The following is a 21,426-nucleotide window of genomic DNA, read 5'->3' as shown; positions in this document are numbered from 1 at the left end:
TCTTCTTCATCATCCTCATTTTCATTAGCATTCACAAAATCAATAATATCAGTGTCAGTTCAAACAGCTGATCTTGTGCACACCACTTACATCTTGAGTTGTAGCATCCTCACAGCCAGGAATGCAATTCAGTAAGGGCATAATATTTTCCATGTCTTCTTGTACCACTTCCCCTCTATGTTCAACTTCACTCAACATGTTCCAAGACTTTGCTAATGTCGTTGTTTCAACTCCTTCCCAAGACTGCGCTATCCAGTATGCCACATCTTTCATGTTGATTTGTTTTAACTTTTCTATCATGTGTTGCCATTGTCCATTTCCTCTCTCAGGGATGAAAGGAGTTTCTGCCGATATTTCGTCTTCAATGTTTCCAGCACATCTTGGTCCACTGGCTGGCATAATGATGTCACGTTAGGAGGGAGGAACATGACTTTGATGTCACCACTTCTAAGTTACTCTTCATTTGGAGCGTTGTCTAGTAGAAGAAGAGCTTTTCTAGGGAGATTGTTTGAAGCTAGAAATTTTTCTACATCTGGAACAAACTGTGTAAACAACCAGTCCTTAAGGATGTCAGCAGACATCCAGGCAGCCTTCTGATTCATGTAATGGACTAGAAGAGCATTAACAGAAATGTTTTTAAATGCCCTAGGCTTCTTTGCTTTACCGATCATGAGCAATTTTGCTTTTAAGTTCCCAGTAACATTACTATAGGCAAGAACAGTAACTCTTTCCTTACTACTTTTGTAGCCAGGTGCAGACGTCTCGGCTTGGCCTGTGGGAGTTTATTGATGGCAGCATCTTGAAATTTAGCCCAGTCTCATCACAGTTAAAAATCTGATCACCGGTTAATCCTTCAGCAAAAATTATTTCTTGAAATTCCTTTTTAAATTTCACAACCTCATTGGATTTAGCCGACAGTTTTTCTCCACGGATATTAAGCTGTCTAATGCTGTACCATTTTTTTCCACCGATCAAGCCAACCAACACTGGCAGTAAAATCAGGGTTCCCTTCATTAAACTCCTTCTGGAAATACACCGCCTTTTCTTGCAGAATGGGGCCAGATATTGGCAGGCCCTTTTCCCGGTTTTGAGTGAACCAAAGAAATAGCACTTACTTTTTCGTACTCACATTTTATCATTGTTTTTCTAATTTTCAGTGAATCACTTGCTTCTCTGGTAGAGCACGACTTTTCAATTTCTTCCCTCCTTTTTTTTTTTGGTCTCCCACTGTAACACGTCCAACACCATAATCTGAAGCCACTTTTTGGAGAGTTTCCCTTTTGTCCAGTCTCTTTAATGCTCTCAACTTGTCTTCCATAGAAACTATCACTTTCTTCCATCTACTCGCCATACTCACAGAGGATATGGAAACTATAACATCTGCACCCAGCCAATACTACAATGAACAATGACTGAAGACTCGCTGCACCTGTCCTTGAGAAGAAAAAAACCGGTCCTACCGCTAGCGGTCAGGCCAGTGCTTGTCCCACTGTTGCACCCTCCACACTGGGTGTCCCTGAATTTAGTCTCCACCAAAAGTTCAAATTAAGTGTACCAGTGTCGGAGAACATGGAATGTCGGATAAGTGAAGGTCGGATGAGCGAGACTCTACTGTATAGCATCATCTCTGAGAGGCAAATGGTTAGTGTCCAGGATGTTCTCGAAACATGTGTCAGAAACAAGGACTGCAGATTGATGGCGGGTTGCTTGGAACTGATGCAACCTAGATGGTTCACGAGTTAACCCAAGAGATAGTCATAGCACCCAAGACACTGTTTCATACCCTGAAAGACTCCCTCTGCATGAGAAAAATATCATCGCGATGAGTTCGCACCATTTGCTGTAATTGCAGAAATGACATGATGCTGCGTAAAATTACTTGGAGGGCCATGAGCTCAAAGGGGATTTTCCATATGCCATATCAATACAGTGGATGCCTCCCCTGCAAACCATGTGACCTTGACCCAGTGCTTATGCTTCTCAGTGAAGCAGATAGCCGAACCATAGGTGCAACCAAATCAGATGGGAATCTATTGAGAGACCAGACTAGCGAGTGATTCATTGAAAGGGTAGTAGAAGCGTTTCGGAAGTTGCAAGGGTGGCAGTCTGGATGATTGACTGATATGGCCTTGTAATAATATTTAACATGGCGTAGCTATGTTGATACTGCTACATGGCTGAAAGCAGTGGGGAAACTACAGCCAGAAGTAACACCCAAGGACATGAAGCGCTCTCTGTATGAATGATGCAATGATGATGGCTTCCTACCGGTAAGATATTCTGGAAGTAAAATAGTCCCCCACTTGAATATACGGGTGGGACTATGCGAGAGCGGGCAATCGCCAGGAAGATGAAGGCTCGACAGTCTGCGAGTTGGAGCGTGAAATATTAGAAGTTTGGATTGTTGTGGTATGTTAAAGAATCTGAAAAGGGAAATGGATAGACTAAAGTTAGATGTAGTTGGTATAAGTGAAGTACATTGGCAGGAAGAGAAGTATTATTGGTCAGGTGGCTACGGAATTGTTAACACAAATTCAAACAGGAAATGCAAGGGGTTGTTTAATAATGAATAAGAAAATAGGGCAGCGGGTAAGCTACTGTAACCAGCAGAGTGAAAGGATTATTGTTGTCAAGATAGACACCAGACCAATTCCCACCACAATATTGCAAGCCTGTATGCATATTAGTTCAGCAGATGATGAAGAAATTGTAAGTATATATAAAGTTATAGAAGATCTGATAAATATGTAAAAGGTAATGAGAATCTAATTGTGATGGGAGCCTGGAATGCAGCAATAGGCCAAGGAAGAAAAGGTAATGCAGTAGGAGAACTCTGTCTGGGACAAAAGAACGAAAGCGGAAGTTGGCGGGTTGAATTCTGCACCATTTATAATTTACTTCTCAATAAATACTTAGTTCAACACACCACAAACAGCTGTATATGCGGACGAGACCTGGAAATATTGGAAGGTATCAAATAGACTTCATTATGATTAGGCAGACATTCAGAAACCTGGTGTGGAATTGCAAAAGTTTAACAGGAACAGACGTGGATTCTGACCACAACTTGTTGGTCATAAAATGTCATCTGAAATTGAAGAAAGAAAGAAATGCAAGGAGATGGGATCTAGAGAAGTTGAAAGAAAGACTGTGAATAATTGTTTGAAGGAACATATTGCACAAGGACTAAATGAAAAGGCTGAAGGAAATGTAATAGACGATGAATGGACAGTCATGAAGAGCTGCTGAAGAATGATTAGGAAGAAAGGAAAGATCAAGTAAGAATAATTGGATATAGACCTGATTGACAAACGGAAAAACTACAAGAATGTAAAAAAAAAAAAAAAAAAAGAGTGCAGAATTTTGTTATACCTATTCCCAAGAAAACTGGTGCTGACAAGTCTGAAAACTACTGCACCATAACTTCAGTATATCACACCTGCAAAATTTTAACACTTATTATTTACAGAATAATGGAAGGGCAAGTTGAATCTAAGTTGGGATAAGATCAGTTTAGCTTCAGAAGAAATTTAGGAACATGTGAAGCAATCATTTCTTTACGTCTCATCTTAGAGGATTGAATTAAGGAGGACAAGCCCCTGTGCATGGCGTTCAGGGAATAGTAATCCATGGAGAGGAAATCAAAACTTTGAAATTTGCTTATGATCTTATTTTATCTGAGTCTGCAGAAGATCTGGAGAAATTGCTGAATGGTGTGGACAGTCTTGGGAAAGGAGTGCAAGATGAAAATAAATAAGTCCAAAACAAAAGTAATGGAATGCAGTCTAACACAGTCAAGTGATGCAGGAAATATCAGAGTAGGAGAGGAAATCTTAAATGAGGTAGATGAATATTGTTACTTGGATAGCGGCATAACCAATGATGGCACAAGTATGAAAGACATAACATGTAGACTAGGACAAGCAAGGAAGGCCTTTCTTAAGAAAAAAAATTTGTTTACTCCAAACCTTGACATAGGAATTAGACATTTTTGAAGACTTTCGTCTAGAGCATAGCAGTGTATGGAAGTGAAGCATGGACGATAATTAGGTCAAAAAAGGAAGAGAATAGAAGCTTTTAAAATGTGGTGTTACAGAAGAATGCTGAAAGCGAGATGGGTAGATTGAATCACAAATCACAAATTGAAGAGATACTGAATCAAATTGGTGAGAGGAGAATGATTTTGTGAAATTTGACCAGAAAATAGGAAGAACACATCTTAAGACACCCAGATCTTGTTCAGTTAGTTTCTGAGGGAAGAGTAGTCAGTAAAAACGGCAGGCGTAAACCAAGGTATGAATATGACACAGATTAGAGTAGATATAGGATGTAGTATTTACATAGAAATGAAAGTGTTAACACATGATAGGGTGATATGGAGAGCTGCATCAAACAAGTCTGTGGACTGATGACCAAACAACAACACAACCTATCATACTCCATTCTCTTCACATGACCATGCCACTGAAATTGGTTTATATATACAGCTTCATCTAATGAGTTATTCCTATCTTAGCCTTTGTCTTCTCATATGGAGTACCCTCATTCCGTTGTTCCCACCTGTTTGTACCAGCAGTCATTCTGGGTACTTTTATGTCTGTTACTTCTAACGTATGAATACGTTATCCTGAGTCTACACAGCTTTCACTCCCATATATACAATGGACCGATGTAAAGATAGCTTTGTCCGAGAACTCTCATCTTTCTTAACTAATACCAGTAGATCACACTCCACATTTCTTTTGCTGCACTTTCATTTCATTTTTGATTTAATTTGAATTGGTATACTTCCATCTTGGGAGAATACACATCCTGAATACTAACTTCAAATGATCCACTTTTTCTGGTGTCATATTCACCACATGGCATTCATCAATCATCTAATGTTTCTTCTGTGCTGACATTGCTTACATCTTGAAAATGCTAAAATCTTGCTGCACTTCTTTTCAAATTGAACCATTACTATTTTATTTAGTTCACAACAATAGATTAACTTACAGTTGTGTTCTTTTGTAACCTGATGTCTGCCACTAGTAACGAGTGAATATTGCCCTCTTTTTTTAGGTTCCAGGCTAAGGGAATGGATATTGGAGTAACCGATGACTCTCTCAGTAATGTTCCATATGAAGAATCTTCAAGTTCTAGTGAAGAAGAAGAAGAAGAGGAACAAAATGAGGAAGAAGGAAAGGATGTTGTTCGTGCAAATAGGAAACAAAGAGAGAGACCTGTGAGTTTCAATAAAATGGGAGATATCAAGTGCAAGTGAGTAATTACAATTAGCATTGTTATAAATATGTTTTTACCATGCAATGTTGATTTATTACAATAGCATTTCTCTCTTAAAGAGTATAACAAGTGTAATTTATTATAGATGGGAGACTGGCCATGCTACCAAGAAGGAAGAAAGACGGGAAGAGAGAAAGCAAGAAATCCAAAGTATTCGATCCAGGCTATTTATGGTTTGTACATTATTTTAATATAATAAACTTTATCTGTATTTCAAAGACATTTTTTTTTTTTTTTTAATTCTCTTAGTTCAATGTTTAATACTCTAGCGACCTTGTCTGTAGATTCTGCAGGATTCCGTTCTTTCAAAATTGACCACGCTTGTAATTTCCGTAGGCTTTTAGATTTAGTTTAAAATCCCTGCCTGCAAATTTGATGATGATGATGATGATGATGATGATGATGATGATGATGCTTGTTGTGTTAAGGGGCCTAACATCGAAGGTCATTGGCCCCAGCCTGCAAATTTTACAGGCATGGTTATAGTTACATGTTTGTGATACTATGTAGTAACAAGCAAGTTCTGTCGCCAAATGGCACTTGATAGCAGTTTTCAGTATATATTTTACAAATCAAAGATGCAGTGCAGAGAAGCAAACAAATGTAATGTATCATCTATGATTGTAGCAGTAAGGTACAAAAAAAGGCTGAGAAAATAAGGTAGTCAAAATAATTACTGTAGAAGGTGACACAGATGCTGTTTTTTTTTTACAAAGTTTATTATGATCCACCTGTTCAATACATTATAATGTTGTCACATTTAAAATATCTTAATTAGTTAAAAAGTTATATGTGGGACGTTTCGCTCCCTTACAGAGCATCATCAGCCAAATCTGAATCTCGAAGAAGTGGGTTTGCAATGGACATATTGGGTGTACAGATGTTTATGAAAAGAGAAACAGGTTCCAGAAGATTAGAGAATGAATAATTATTTTATATCCTCATGTATTAGACCCCACCCCCACCGACTTTTCGAGACAAATAAAATAAAAGAGTTAAAGCTTGCGTATAAAATTCCTCCAACGTATTTAGTCAGAGAACGGCAACTATTCTGCTTCGTAGCAGGTACAGAACGTACTGCAGCTTCTATGACATTCCACAAATATGCGAATAGTTTTGTCCGTCCGACCTCCACAATGCAAGCACACATCAAAGTCATGTGGTACGCCTGTGTTTCATAGTTAGGAAATATCTGTCTCCATAGCATACTGCAGCTTCGATGACATCACGCAAATAGATTTCGGATGTCTGACCCACGCATTGTAAGCACGCATCAGTCATACTATATCTTTGTTTTGTAGTTAGAAAGAATAACGGGTGGCACAGTTAGTTGCTGTTTCCGGGGACCGAGTTCTATTCCTGATACTGCCAAAGATTTCAGAATGGCAAGAAGTTTGGTATGCATGCAGCTCACCTCCATTGGGGGTGTGCCTGAAAAGAGCTGCACCACCTCAGAATGAGGAAGAGAGTTTACTTTAGTTAAAAAATGTTCACGGATGTTGTGCTATTAACATAACAGGCAAGATCATTAACACTGTGATCGTTTAATATCTTGTCAGGCCAAAACTGGTAATTTTTAGAGAAGTAGGTTTAAAACATGATAAGAGCAATACAATCATAACAATTGTTTTACACATCAGCAGGGATGCTATCTACTACGGATTTTCCATAGTTTCTGAGGTTTTCTCACATATAGGTATACTAGCAAGGTACCCGTGCTTTGCTACGGTATTATACTGAAATTTAGAATTGAATGCTTATTTTTTTTATATAATCCGCCGAAATTCGCGATCTGCCTTGTTTTCTGAGAGAATCCGCCAAAATTCACGATCTGATTTGTTTTCTAATAGATTACGGCAAGTTTCCTCCCATTTTTCAATCTTTCTTTCCACCAATCGATTTCGTACTTTCCGGGCTAGATCCAGGTATTCCACCCGGTCAGTTGGGTCCCTAAATCTCTGCCATCTTTTCCTATAAGCATTTTTAATATGGATCAAATCCTTCAGGAGATCCAGCGTGGTGTCGTCTTGGGTGCCTTGGTGACACTGAACCCCGGTTGGACTGCATTCTTAGTCATTACCCGTCCAGGACCCATTTCCAGCGCGGTCCGCACATTTGACGACGGTCCAGAACATTATTATTATTATTATTATTATTATTATTATTATTATTATTATTATTATTATTATTATTATTATTATTATTATATGTCCTGGACCCCACAGCAAGATGCAAGATCGCTACTTGGCAGTAAATTACATGTGCTGCCATTGTCATTGTTGAGAATGTGACCAGCACCATTGTCGCGCGTAGGCAAGTGTGCAGGATTTCTGGCGATACGAATGACATACTTCCATGCATTATTGACCTTATTATAGAGGTGAACAATTGGACGGCCAATCTCATTCCTATCGTTTATTTCAAATGTGTTTAAATTTTTATTTATATGCCAGGAGAATCTACTGTAATCTAAGAACGTTCTCCAAAGGAAAAGATGGCTCTTGAAAACGAACCCAGGAAAGATTAAAAATGATCGGTTATGATCAGAATAAGTACATCGAAAATCTACAGCCTGTTTCCAGTCATTCGACAGGGTCAGCAATGGAAAGAATAAAGCCCCCATCTAGCGGCGACAATAGGAATTGTGCCGGTTGCCGAAACCTGTCGCACTCCTCTGGGGCAATGATTAATGAATGACAAATGAATGAAATTATATTGGACAGTGTTGCTGGAATGAATGATGAGAGGGAAAACCGGAGTATCCGGAGAAAAACCTGTCCCGCCTCCGTTTTGTCCAGCACGAATGTCACATGGAGAGACCGGGATTTGAACCACGGAACCCAGCTGTGAGAGGCCGGGGCGCTGCCGCCTGAGCAACGGAGGCTCCTTATAAATACATTATGAACAGTAAAATCAATTGGTCTCGCCTCCTTTTACACCCCACCGCCGTTAAGTTTATTTACTCCCCCCCCCCAAAAAAACTAAAAGAAGGCGTGTTCCTTTATGTTTAAAGGAGATTCCAAACACCAATGTTCAGGTCGATTACCTTCAGTTTTGAGATATAAGTATCCCCATAAAAATAATTCACTTACTTTTCACTTCCACTCACCCCCCCCCCCCCCCTCCGTAAGTGAATTTTCCGGCAAAAAATACTTGTTTCTTTAATAGTAAAGGATCTTCTAAATACCAAGTATCACGACCCTAACTTCTTCAGTTTTTGATTTTTGTGTCCTCATGAAATGAAATTCAATTCCTTTTCACTCCCGTTCCCCGAGATAATTCCCTCACCCAAACGGGTTTTTCTTTGATTTTAAAGGAAAACCAAATACCAATTTTCACGTCTGTACGACCTAAAAATTTTAGTTTTTATTAGATGTAAGTATTCTCATACAATTAAGTCAATTTTAAATTCTTTCACCTCCCCCCTCCCCCCCCAATTCATTGGATTTTCCGAGAATAGGTGTTTCATTACTTTTAAAGCAGATTCCAAATATAATATTTTACGTCTGTAACATCTTCATTTTTGAGGGATGTAGCCTTTCAAAAAATTCACCCATTGAAAGCAACCGCCATTAATTGGATTTTCCAAAAACAAAAAAATTGTGTTTCTTAATTTTTAAAGGATATCCCATATACAGAATTTTCAATTCTGTAATATCTTCAGTTTCTGAGATATATGTATCCTCATTAAAGGCATTCAACCCATTATTCACCCTTTTAACCCCTCCTATTGGGGTTTACAGAAAAAAAGTGTTCCTTTATTTTTAAATATTTTTAAATATTCTAAATATCAATTTTTACATGTGCAAACTTTTAAAGTTTTGAGATATAGATACACTCATTTTAAAAATCCAACCCATTTCTCCCCCCCCCCCCCCACTTTTTGGATTTTCCAAAAGCAAACAAAAAATGTTTCTTTATTTTTAAAGGAGATCCCAAATACCAATTTTCAGGTCTGTAATATCTTCAGGTTCTGAGATTGAAGTATCCTCATTAAAGGAAATCAACCTCTCTTTCACCCCACCTATTGGGATTTTCCGAAAACAAAAAATACATGTTTCTTTATTTTTAAAGGAGATTCTAAATACCAATTTTTGCATCTGTAAACTTTTAAAATTTTAAGATGTAGATACTCATTTTAAAAATTCACCCCCCTTTTCACCCCCGCCCCCCATTATTTGGATTTTCCAAAAACGAAAAATACTTCTTTCTTTATAATTTTTAAAGTAGATCCCAAATACCAATTTTCAGGTCTGTAATATCTTCTGGTTCTGAAATATAATTAGCCAAATTAAAGGCTTTCAACACATTTTCACCCTTTTCACCCTTCCTATTGGGATTTTCCGAAAACAAAAATATACATGTTTCTTTATTTTTAAAGGAGATTCTAAACACTAATTTTTACATCCGTAAACTTTTAAAGTTTTGAGATATAGGAGCACTTATTTTAAAATTTCATACCCCTTTTCACCCCCTTAGCGACGGAATATCCAAAAATCCTCTCTTAGCGGGCACCTACATCTTAATATGAATGTATCCCCAAAATTTCATTTCTTTATGTCCAGTAGTTTCGGCTCGGCGATGATGAGTCAGTCAGTCAGTCAGTCAGTCAGTCAGTCAGTCAGTCAGTCAGTCAGGACAAGCTATTTTATATATATAGATTACGCCACTTTGGAAGGTATACTGATTATCGCAGATTATAAATTCTCATTTTCTCCCATGGACATTTAAGAAAGAAAAAAGGAGACTTGCCGATAGAAAAGAGTTTGTGGAAGAAATGGCACGTTACATTTTTCTGCAACCCTTAACAGTAATCGTAGCATTCTTTGATGTGTGCAAATTCCCTGCATATGAACTCTGTTTCTGTTCTGTTATCTGTAATTTAATAACGAGTTGCTGGCGTTGATTATTACTTCCATTGCTCACTTTGTTGCAAATTGATACCATCTAATACAAGCATTTATTTTGGTAAAGTGAAGAACAACAAATAGAATAACAGCAAACATCATGTGAACGTAAAAACAATGAAGAGCCATGTGATCATGGACAAAAACGATCTGCAATGAATCAGCAGTACTGAAAGCAGTATACAGAAGAATTTTCATGCCTAGGACCATCAAAAACTTCATTGAAGCATGTATTTTGTGAAAATGCAAGTGCATTTTTTCAGTTAATCATGGAGGACGTGATGACTGTACTTGCCATGTGAAATCTAAAATTCTGGTGGTACTTGAAGGTGCTCATATACGTCAGCCTCTTGTCAGTGGATTCACTGGCATGTAAAAGAATTCCTGCAGGACAAAATTCCGGCACTTCAGCATTTCCAAAGTGTCAAAAAGTAGTTGGTGAGATGTAAAAACATTATTATATACTGTATGTATGTGTGTATGTATATATATTTTTTTTGTCTAGTGGCTTTACGTTGCACCGACACAGATAGCTCTTATGACGACGATGGGTTAGGAAAGGCCTAGGAATTGGAAGGAAGCGGCTGTGGTGGCCTTGATTAAGGTACAGCCCCAGCATTTGCCTGGTGTGAAAATGGGAAACCATGGAAAACCATCTTCAAGGCTGCTGACAGTGGGATTCGAACCCGCTATCTCCCGAATGCATGGTCACAGCTGCGCGCCTCTAATCGCATGACCAACTTGCCCGGTTATTATTATTTACTGCATGAAACTGGAGGCTATCACATATTGGACCCGCCCCTTACTTTTTGTGGCTTTAAAAGTGACATAAGTAGGGATGCACTGAAGGACAATGCAAGACTCTTTTGTCTTGTTTTTTTTTATCACAGAGAGTGACAATTAGTGTTTCGGGCTAAATGTTGTTTCAGATGTTTTTTTGGTTCTTATCTACAGCAGACCTTGCCACTATGGATATCATCTTTGAAAAGTTGGCATCTGTGCATCACCGTACCTAGCAAATCAAAACCCTGCTATGCGTTAACAGAAAACATGCAGACGGTGAATGTACAAAATTAAAATTAGAATAATGATAATAAAACACATTATGTCCACACTTTTAGATGCCCATAAATAGGCAATCTTTCCTGTTATTTATTTTTTTCATCATGGAACTTTTGGCACTATCTGGGCACTTACAGATAGCATACCCATACCTGCCAAGTATTCCGGTTTTCCCATAAAATGTACGGATTTTGAGTGTGTTTTACGGTTGTACGGATGAACAACGTTACTGTACGGATTTTGAATATCTGCGCTTGGTTTCGCTTTCTTCAGTCAAATCGGATTTGTTTGACTTTCGATAGTAGCTGGTAATACGGGATGCAGTGTTAAAAATTCGACTGGTAAATGTATCGAAAATCACATTATCGATTATCACCATGCTTTTGTCACCTATTCTACCTCAACTGCTACTTCTTCAATGAGGTGTTCCCAAACAAGTGGCAGGCTGCGATTTTGAAGAAAAGAAATCTGTGAAAAGTAGCAGGCTGTGAATTTATATAAAACAACTTTAGTAACTGTGTCGTGCTTCGTAGCAGCTGAAAGGCTTTGTTTGTGTGCATGTGTAACATTGGCGGTAGTTCTGAAACTCGTGGAATTGTGTGAATTTCTAAACGATTTAGTATTTTTAGTGGTGTTCTCATCAAGTTGTAACTTTGTGTAAGCATTTAATTTCAGAGGTGATCATAACATATACAGTAAAACCTCGATGCATCGTTTTTCAGGGGTCAGGGGGAAAATGACGACGGATGCGGGAAAACTATAAATGTGGGCAACATTAAAAAATAGGGGGAAAGCAAAATAATAAAATACGGGTACTGTATTCAGACATTTTTCTTTATGTAAATTGATTATTATTATTATTATTATTATTATTATTATTATTATTATTATTATTATTATTATTATCATTATTAGTATTATTTTTATTATTATTATAAAAACAACAATAATGGCACGTGGCCTCCAGAGCCAGGTGCAGGTCTTTTGAGTTGTTGCGTGATAGGCAATCTACACGCATATGAAAATGCAGCTCTAAGATGAATACTAATGTTTAATTCGGCAAACAGACAGCCCCTGAACCATTGGAATTAACAAAGGAAAGTTCGTACCTCGACTTAATCGAGACCTCTTGAACCAAAGGCCAACACGTGCTAAGCATTTAGCTCGTACTATACATACCAGTATCAAAATATTGTAACCATGATATAGCGTACGAGATGACAGGAAAAAGCATGACTTTTACATCGTTTCGTTTCACATTTCTTTACACATTTTGTAATAATTGAAAACCTTTAAGTTCAGTTCTCTTATTGCAAACTAAATATACGTGGATGTTACGGCGATAACCTGTATTTAGGAAAAGATTCCGCAGACCCTTTGCAAACGATAGGTTAGATACCCAACATGGCGCAGCTCCCGCAGCTCAGCTCAGCTCAGCTCAGGCGATGTCTCAGAGTTTAGAAATTCAACGTAGCGCGTCTCGAACGATGTCACAGCGGCTTGTGCGAAGCTGCCAACTTAGGAACTAGTTCCAAGACTAGGTTATGAGGAAAGATTATTGGTTTGGCTTGGTTAGGTCTGGCTTGTAACAAGACTATTGGGCATGCGCGTGTTGTTAAAAATTTTCTGCTTAAGGATCTTCCGGATTTCTCTTTTCGAAAGTTGGCAGGTATGCATACCTAACCTAAATATTAGGTCTCTATCGCAATTACCACTGTTTAGGTAAATCCTAATGTGATAAATGTAGAGAACAAGCAAGAAATATGCTTAAAAATAAAGCTCTGGCTTTCAACAGCTGCAGTTATCCAAAGAATGCTTCTAGTCACTATGTATTACATTCAGAAGTACAGTACAATTCCCAAAATTTTAGTTAGACCATTCCAAGCGATCGGCTGGTGGGTTGAAAAATGAAAATTCAAGATAAACTTCAACACTATAACTAAGCGGTCCGCCTATTCAATACAATATATAATTTATTATATCTAGTACATGTTTCGTCCCCTAAGGGACATCATCAGCTAATAATAAATTAACATTAATATATCAGAAATAAACATTATTAAAATTGGAAAGACACATTAAAATTTTTAGACGTTTATCAATTTTGCCAATCTTGATCTTTAAATTCTGATATATGTGAGCGTATTTGTATGCTTGGCTAGCATCTACATTACAAGTGATAAGCTTTAACAGCTTCATTTCAAGCAATGCTAATCCTGTATTGACTATAATCAATCAATGAATATTCAAGATAAACTTAATAAATATTATTATAATATTATTATCTTGAATATTCATTAATTGATTATAGTCAATACGGGATTAGTATTGCTTGAAATGAAGCTGTTAAAGCTTATCACTTGTAACGGCTGGTGGGTTGACACACTTTCTACAGTACTGCTTTATTATGAAGGGGTGGCTTCTGCTAAACATACACCAACTGGGGGAATACAGAGACCATCTCAAGAAACGATCAGTGAATTGATTCTCACTATTTGCAAAATGTTTCAAAAAAGACTAAATGCTCTCAATGGCAGTAAAGATGTGTCATTTGAAATGGCAGCAGTGCCGCTGGCTGAGAAGTTGGCAGCACAGACGATGATAATGCAGACAAAAGCAGTGATTAGGTTTAGAGTGCTGTGTGATAGGCCTACTGCTCAGCTTTTGTTCTTTTGTATTGACATTGCATAAATGTACCTTATACCTCAACTTGCCTAGTATGCCTCATTTCGGCAGCTCCATTTGTGTTTGTGGTTTCACTGTAATGACATAACTTTTGGTGGTGCTATTTGATGATCCAACCAGCCTCTGGGCTGATGACCAGACAGACAAGCGAGGAGGGGGGACTATAAGTCCAACCCTTACAGTTTCTCTAAGTGGTCGGGTATGAAGTGAGATGAATCTTGGTAGCGAGTTTTCACGCCTTGCCTTTCTGACATTGACGTTATTAGAGGAGGTAATGAGATGAAATGAATGACGTGATGTAAGATTAAATAAAGCCAATGGATTGTGTTTACATTGGCCTAAAAGTCATGTATTCACCATTTATTGTTATTTTTATTTTAAAAAATTTAGATGCACTGCCGTCCAATGAAGGTAGCCAGTAAGACTCTAAATATAATCATAAATTTGGTCAAGAATAGTGTAGATACACAAATGTACAATTTATAGTTACCGTATTTCACGGCATAATCGTCGCCACCGCGTAATCGTCGCATCCTTTATTTTCAATACAAAAATCGGACTTTAAACCTTTAATTACATAATCGTCGCACGTCCAAATTTTGTTCACTAATCTGGTTAAAAGGTAAATGGAACTGCAACGTAAGTTGCACATGAATGCGCAATTTAAATACGTGTATGGTTTATGGGCAATTTGGCAACACAGTCACGTTTGCGACATGTTGCACAACGTATAAATAAATAATACCGGTATATGTACGACGCATGGCTTACCGGTAGACTATCGGCAGTTTGACAACGTGGTCGCGAGACAGTGTACTATTTATTCACCACCTACATATTATGAGTTCCCATTTGAAATACGTAAGGCTGTAAGTTATCGCTTATCGGCAACGTCGCCAGGAAATACCGGCTAGGTAGGTTGAATGGACCTCGACCCAGCCCTCAGATACAGGTAAAATTCTCTGACCCGGCCGTGAATTGAACCCGAGGCCTCCGTGTAATAGGCAAGCACGCTACCCCTACACCATGGGGCTGGCTCCTGTGTTATTGCGCACGAAGTGAAATCCAAGACGATAACGCAGATTTCCACGGAATTATTCAGCCGAAATATTTACGATGTCTCAGTTGTCATCGCTAGACTCTTATCTTACTACTACGTCATAAGTGTTCGGGCATGGGATGAAAACTTTTATCCAAGCAGTCAAGATAATTATTATCCAATGCTATTAAAGTTTTATTTTATAAACTCGTCAGTAATGTAATGTAAAATCATCAATAACTGGGAAGAAATATAAACCTAATTACCGTATGTTTAAAAGAAATTGAAAAAAATGAATGTTTGTTACTGACATCTCGGAATACAGTCAACTGGTCAACTATACAGTAGATCTACACCGCGCTAGCTAGAGCTCCGGTTTGCGAGCTTTGCGCAAGCGCAGTAGTGTGTCGCAACCAACGAGCTAAACTGATAAATTGTTGCATGCTTCCTTGCTGCCTAACAGTATTGGCTGCTCTGGAATGGACAGATCACAGGTGCATTTATTTGTTTCAGATTTACGCGATTACTGTAGACATGTGTGCGTGAGAATTTAAGTTTTTAATTTGTGTTTTGGGTGTTTGCAGAAATAATTTGTTTTAATAGTGAACAATTACGGAAAGTCATTTATATCGCAAAACATTAACGTGTGAAGCATTTATAAGCGATTATGGGTAAATATAGAAACTATTCCGCGTGCTTCAAGCTAAGCGTAATTGCCTTCGTTGAACAGCACGGGAACAGAGCTGCAGAAAGAAAATTTTCTGTGAGTGAAAAGTTGGTGCGTGACTGGCGGAAAGTAAAAAACAAGCTAAAAAGCACAAACCCTTCTAGACGCGCGTTTAGACGTCCTAAAACAGGGAAGTTTCCTGTAATTGACGAAGAAGTGTTTAGGTACGTCAGTGAAATACGTAACAATGGCTGCAGTGTATCATATGAAATGTTACAAATTAAGGGACAGGAGGTAGCGCGCAAACACAACATACCGGTAACTCAGTTTAAGGCGACTCGTGGGTGGATTAAGGGGTTCATGCGACGACACAATCTGTCAGTGCGAAGGAGAACAACACTAAGCCAAAAGTTGCCTGCTGATTACACGGACAAGATTGTAAATTTTCACCGATTTGTCATACGTTTGCGCAAGGAAACTTCGTACTTGCTTTCTCAAATCGGTAATGCCGATCAGACTCCAATCTTTTTTGATATGCCTCGCAACAGCACTATTGTGCTAAAAGGATCACGGAGTGTATTAATGAAAACCAGCGGTAGTGAGAAGTTGCGATGCATGGCAATGCTAGCCTTTACAGCTGACGGGAGAAAGTTGCCGCCTTGCATCAATTTCAAGAGGAAAACGATGCCTAAGAATGTACAGTTTCCCCGTGGAATTCATGTACGAGTGCAACCAAAGGGTTGGATGGACGTAGAACTCATTCTGGACTGCGTTAAAACTGTGTGGAATAGAAGACCTGGTGCACTACTAAAACAACCAGCTCTGCTTGTTTTAGATAGTTTCCGAGGTCACCTCGTGAACGAAGTGAAGCAAATTCTCACTACAAATAAGACACGACAGATAGTCATTCCTGGTGGCCTAACATCTGCTTTGCAGCCACTAGACGTAGCCTATGTGTTAATAAACCCTTTAAAGACCACTTACGTCGATTTTACAACGAGTGGATGATGAGCGGCGATCAGCAATTGACGCCCGCCGGAAATATCAGGCGTCCACCCTTGGACTTGTTATGCTCGTGGGTGAAGAAGAGTCTAGTCTCCAAGGGCTTCAAAAGGACTGGGATTTCGAATGCACTAGACGGTTCCGAAGATGACGCAGTGTGGCAGGGAGACGAAGAATCTGATACTGGTATTAACAGAGGCGAGGACGGCGCATCAGATAGCGAAACCTGCGATAGCGACACCGAAGATTTGGAATAAATTGCGTACCGGTAAGTCCGCATTTCACAACAAAGCGATAATTTTTTGCAAGTGTAATATTTTAACTTTAATACTCAAATTAATGACAAATTAACTTAATACGTTCATTTTTATTTTCAGGTTGGAAAAACGTTCGCCGAATTGTTGCGAAAAATTATGAATTTTGTTTTAGACTATTTTAATTATTTTGATGTATAAACGCGAATATTACATGCATCTTAAATTTGTATCAAATACAATTTAGTTATAAATACATTTTTTGAGTAATACAAATACTGGTATTAAATATTCATCGTATAATGGTCGCACCCTACAATTTTTTTCGAAAATTTTGGTATAAAAAGTGCGACGATTATGCCGTGAAATACGGTATTTATAGCCAGAAGTCCTGTGTTCACTGCATGGCCGGGGTGAATTACTCAGACAATTGAGGTGGTGCTGGCTTTCTGATTCCGACTTGGCAGGTTCGATTCTGGCTTAGTCGGGTAGTATTTGAAGGTGCTCAAATATGCCTGCCTCGTGTCTGTAGTTTTAGTGGCACATAAAAGAACTCCTTTGGGACAAAATTCCAGCACCTCAGCATCTCCAATAAGTGTAAAAAATTAGTGAGACGTAAAAACTATTATTAACTGCACTAAATTGGAGGCTATCACATATTGGACCCGCCCCTTACTTTTTCTGGCTATAAAAGTGTACAAAATGGGGGTTTAATACGTGAGGAAGTATGGTATACCAATTTTTAAGAATGATGGTATGAAAGCACATAACTACAAGGGGAATCGCTTTGGTGTTCCAGGCAGCTATGATAATGGAAAGGATATTAGAAAAGAGGATAAGGGAGAAAATTGAAAATCAAGAAGAGCAGTTTGGATTCAGAAGGGGAAGATAAACAATAGTGTCCATTTTAATCATGAGAAAGAATATGGAAAAATAGTATAGGAGAACATGGCAATGACATCTATTAATATAGAAAGGGCCTGTTGCAGTATCCCTGAGATAAAACTTAGGAATTGGGCAAGGAACAATAAAAATGATCAAGATAATGAATACTACAGCTGTGTGAAAATAGAAGCGGGCAAATAGGATGGTTTTTGATTAAATATGAACAGAGTCAAGGAAGTGTTCTGTCATGCTTTCTGTTCATTATAGTGATGGATGACAGGAGTGCGGCAAAAGCAGCATGCAAATGAAGACATATTATCATGTTATTATTTGATGATATTGTGATTCGGGGAAAAGATGACAGAGCTTTAAGAACTGCTAGGTATAGTGAAAGCAAAGATCGAAGGTCTGTGTGGGGAAGAGTAAGACACCGTAATTACATAAGGAAGGAAAGAAGGGGAAGATCGAGAATTGGTAGGGACTTTCAAGTACTTCGGAAATGAACTAATGCAGAATGCAAAACTGGATGCTGAGATTAACAGGATGTTTCTATCACTGTGTACAAAACCTATTGTGGGATAAAAAGGTGACAGTGAATGCTAATGGAACTGTGTACATATTATACTTTGTACCTATAACAATAGATGGATCTTGTCGATGACAAAAAGAGATTGGAGCCGGACATGGGTTGTGGAAATGAACTTATTGAAAAAAATTGTGCAGAAAACAAGAACAGACAGGAGGATTGCAATATTCAGAATATCTGAATATAGTAAGATGCTTAAAATGCTATTTTTCTGCTTATCAAACTTGGTGTGTTATTCTAATGACATGATTGTAAAGACAGATTTTGAGGAATTTATGGAGACTTTTAACACCTTGGAACATTGTAAAATGGATACAGAAATTGATACGAAGAAAGTTTTAAAACTATTTCTTCAATATATAATGGCATATGGCCTCCAAAGAGGCCTGGTGCAGGTCTTTTGAAGTGATGCCTATAGATAACCTGTGTGTCTTTGAGGATGGTTCCTTATCCATGATGAATTCTGATATTGAAGTCGGCACACACACCCAGTCCCTGAGTCAGACGAATTAACCAATCAAGGTTTAAATCCCCATCCCAGCTGGGGATCACACCCAGGACCCCTTGAACCAAAGGCCAGCACGCTAACTCTTTAACCATGCAGCTGGACAGTTATTCTATGTGAGATTGTGTGTAATGTCACAATGGGCCAGTGGTGAAGTGAGATGCACATTCCTAATTTTTTATTCTGATAGTCAAATTTTCTTGAAAACTGGAAAGTAAACATTGGAAATCAAGGGAATATAGTTAAACTAAGATTCTGCTTGTAAATTTATGGTTGGGTACTGCAGTATTGCAGGTAAGCATTTCAGGAGTTGGCATGTTGTCAATCTTATTCCGTATTGACAGTTATCACTTTACAAATAAGAAGTATTTATAAGATTCTCCTTTTGTATCAGGAGTTTGGTTATAATTTATATGCTAAGATGACTATGACCATTAATAGAAAGGTATAGCCTTTAGTGGAGGAGGAGGAGGAGGAGAATAAAACTTGGGAAGTGTTGCTATTAATCCAAACATCCTTATTTGCTCCTTTCTTGTAGTCTCACTTAGAAGTTGCTTTTAGAAGTAATGTATATTGTTTTGAGAAAGTCGTTTTAAAAAACATATAGAACATTAGAAAGTTTGGCTCATGGCTGAAAGGACAGCATAGCAGCCTTTGATTCAGAGGGTTCTGGGTTCGATTTCCAGCTGGATCGGGGATTTGAGCTGCGACTAGTTAATTTCTCTGACTTAGGGACAATGCGTTTGTCTCAATACATACTTTTCCTTTAAAAACAACCCGACACCACACTACCAACCACATGCAATAGCGAATACTTCTCTCTACATAGGATTGTCATTGGGAAGAGCACCAGGCTATAAAACTGGGCTAAATTCACATGTGATCCAAGCAAACTAGCTCGTTGTTTTACATCCCTTTAGATATTGTGATCTTAGCCATGGTATCTCCAGTCTTAGTGACTTTTCATTTCAGATATTCCACATTACATAATATGGCGGTGCAGACAGAAATGCATAAATAGTGCTCCCTGAATTAACGGTATTGACGGAAGACAAACTATTACTATAGTTCATCAAACTTAGTTTTAAGTTTACAGTGAGGTGCTGTTGGCTTACTTTAATTGAGAAAGCATTATATTTGAATACTTTGATTACTGACAGTGTAAACATCATAAGTTGTGCTTTTTATTGGATTATAATAGGGCTCTTCTGAGAGTGACTACCATTTACACTACAAATAAAACTCCTGCGGCATATCATAAACTAGCTTCGATAGTTTTAACCAAGAGCAACGGCCGTTATTACTTGCAACAGATATCCCACATGGTAAGCATGCCTTTTGGACCATATAGCATAGAGGTTATATGTCAGCAGAAAAATGCTAGCGATTACCACAACTAGAACCAAAGATAACAAGGAGCAAGAGACTAATCAGTGTGATATATGCAACAAAACTGTAGTAGACAACGAAAAAGCTGTTGAATGTAACGCTTGTAATAAAAGGCAGCACTTTGAATGCAACAGTCTAACGGAAGGAGAATTTAGTTGCGTTAAAGAGGATTCTCACAACTCTGCATTGAACATAGAACTAGGATCTTGAAAAAACCAATAAGTGATGTGAAACTTATTTTAACCCGCGGTTACTCGCATGGTGAGCGCGGCGCTCACCTTCGTAGTATATTGCTTCTTGTTGGAATGTTACAAGACCTCCACCTTTGAAAGTCCCTGTACCTTTGTACCAGATTATTATGAAGGGGATGTGTCAATCATTTTCATTATCTTTGAAAACAAATACCCGCAATTCATTATTAGGCACGACAGTGTATGTTTGGTGAGCGGTGCACTCAGTAGCGAGGAACTGTGCTACTTATATTTCGCTCATTGTAATAAGTCAGGGTTTGGTTTATGCTTGTGTTTAATGCGAAATGTTTATACTGTGGCTGTTGTTAGACAATATTTACAAGTTAATGTGGCATCCAGTGATCAGTTACTTTCGTGGTTGTGTGAAACGAAGAAGGAAAGGTCTTGAACATCGAGACTGATGGTAATGAAACAGATGAGGTTTATGGAAGTGATCATAACTGTGTTTCAGAGTGTCTTCAAGTTCTGGGGAATGACAGGAACTTTCGTTTATAGCAAACGGCGATATCAATGTACATAGCTTGTTTCACGGCTGGATGCCCTTCCTGACGCCAACCTCAGTTGAAGAGCTAATAAAGATGAAATAAATGATGGTGAACGAAGTTGGCTAAATAGGAGGAAGGAATTGGCTGTAGTCTATGAATAGAAACTGCCCCGATATTTGCCTGGAAGCGTAAACAGAAAACCATTCTCAGGACAGCTAACGGTGGGGATCGAACGCACGCGTCTCCCGAATGTAGAGCTTGCCTCCATAACCACTCCACTCGGCAGTGTTCCTAAATAAATAACTATCTCAAATGGACATATTAAAATACCTCCATCTTTATATGGACATATTGTAGCCTTTAAACATAAAGGTGAGCGCTGCGCTCACCAGCGAGTAACGGCGCACGTAAAAGCCTAGCGAG

At 38.4% G+C, this 21,426-nt stretch overlaps 1 protein-coding gene across 6 annotated transcripts in view; it reads left to right on the top strand.

Annotated features, from left to right (window-relative positions):
* The window catches only part of LOC136863957 (glutamic acid-rich protein), a 466,965-nt gene that overhangs the window by 319,374 nt on the left and 126,165 nt on the right, over positions 1-21,426 (top strand). For all 6 annotated transcript variants that reach the window (XM_067140416.2, XM_067140414.2, XM_067140413.2 and 3 more), the window contains 2 exons: positions 5,065-5,262; positions 5,372-5,459. In XM_067140416.2, coding sequence (XP_066996517.1) covers positions 5,065-5,262; positions 5,372-5,459 — 286 coding nt within the window. The remainder of the gene's footprint in view (positions 1-5,064; positions 5,263-5,371; positions 5,460-21,426) is intronic.

This window comes from Anabrus simplex, chromosome 2, assembly GCF_040414725.1.
Source record: "Anabrus simplex isolate iqAnaSimp1 chromosome 2, ASM4041472v1, whole genome shotgun sequence".
NCBI lineage: Eukaryota > Metazoa > Arthropoda > Insecta > Orthoptera > Tettigoniidae > Anabrus > Anabrus simplex.
Note: the sequence above shows the minus strand (reverse complement) of the source record. Positions and strands in the feature narration are given on the sequence as shown.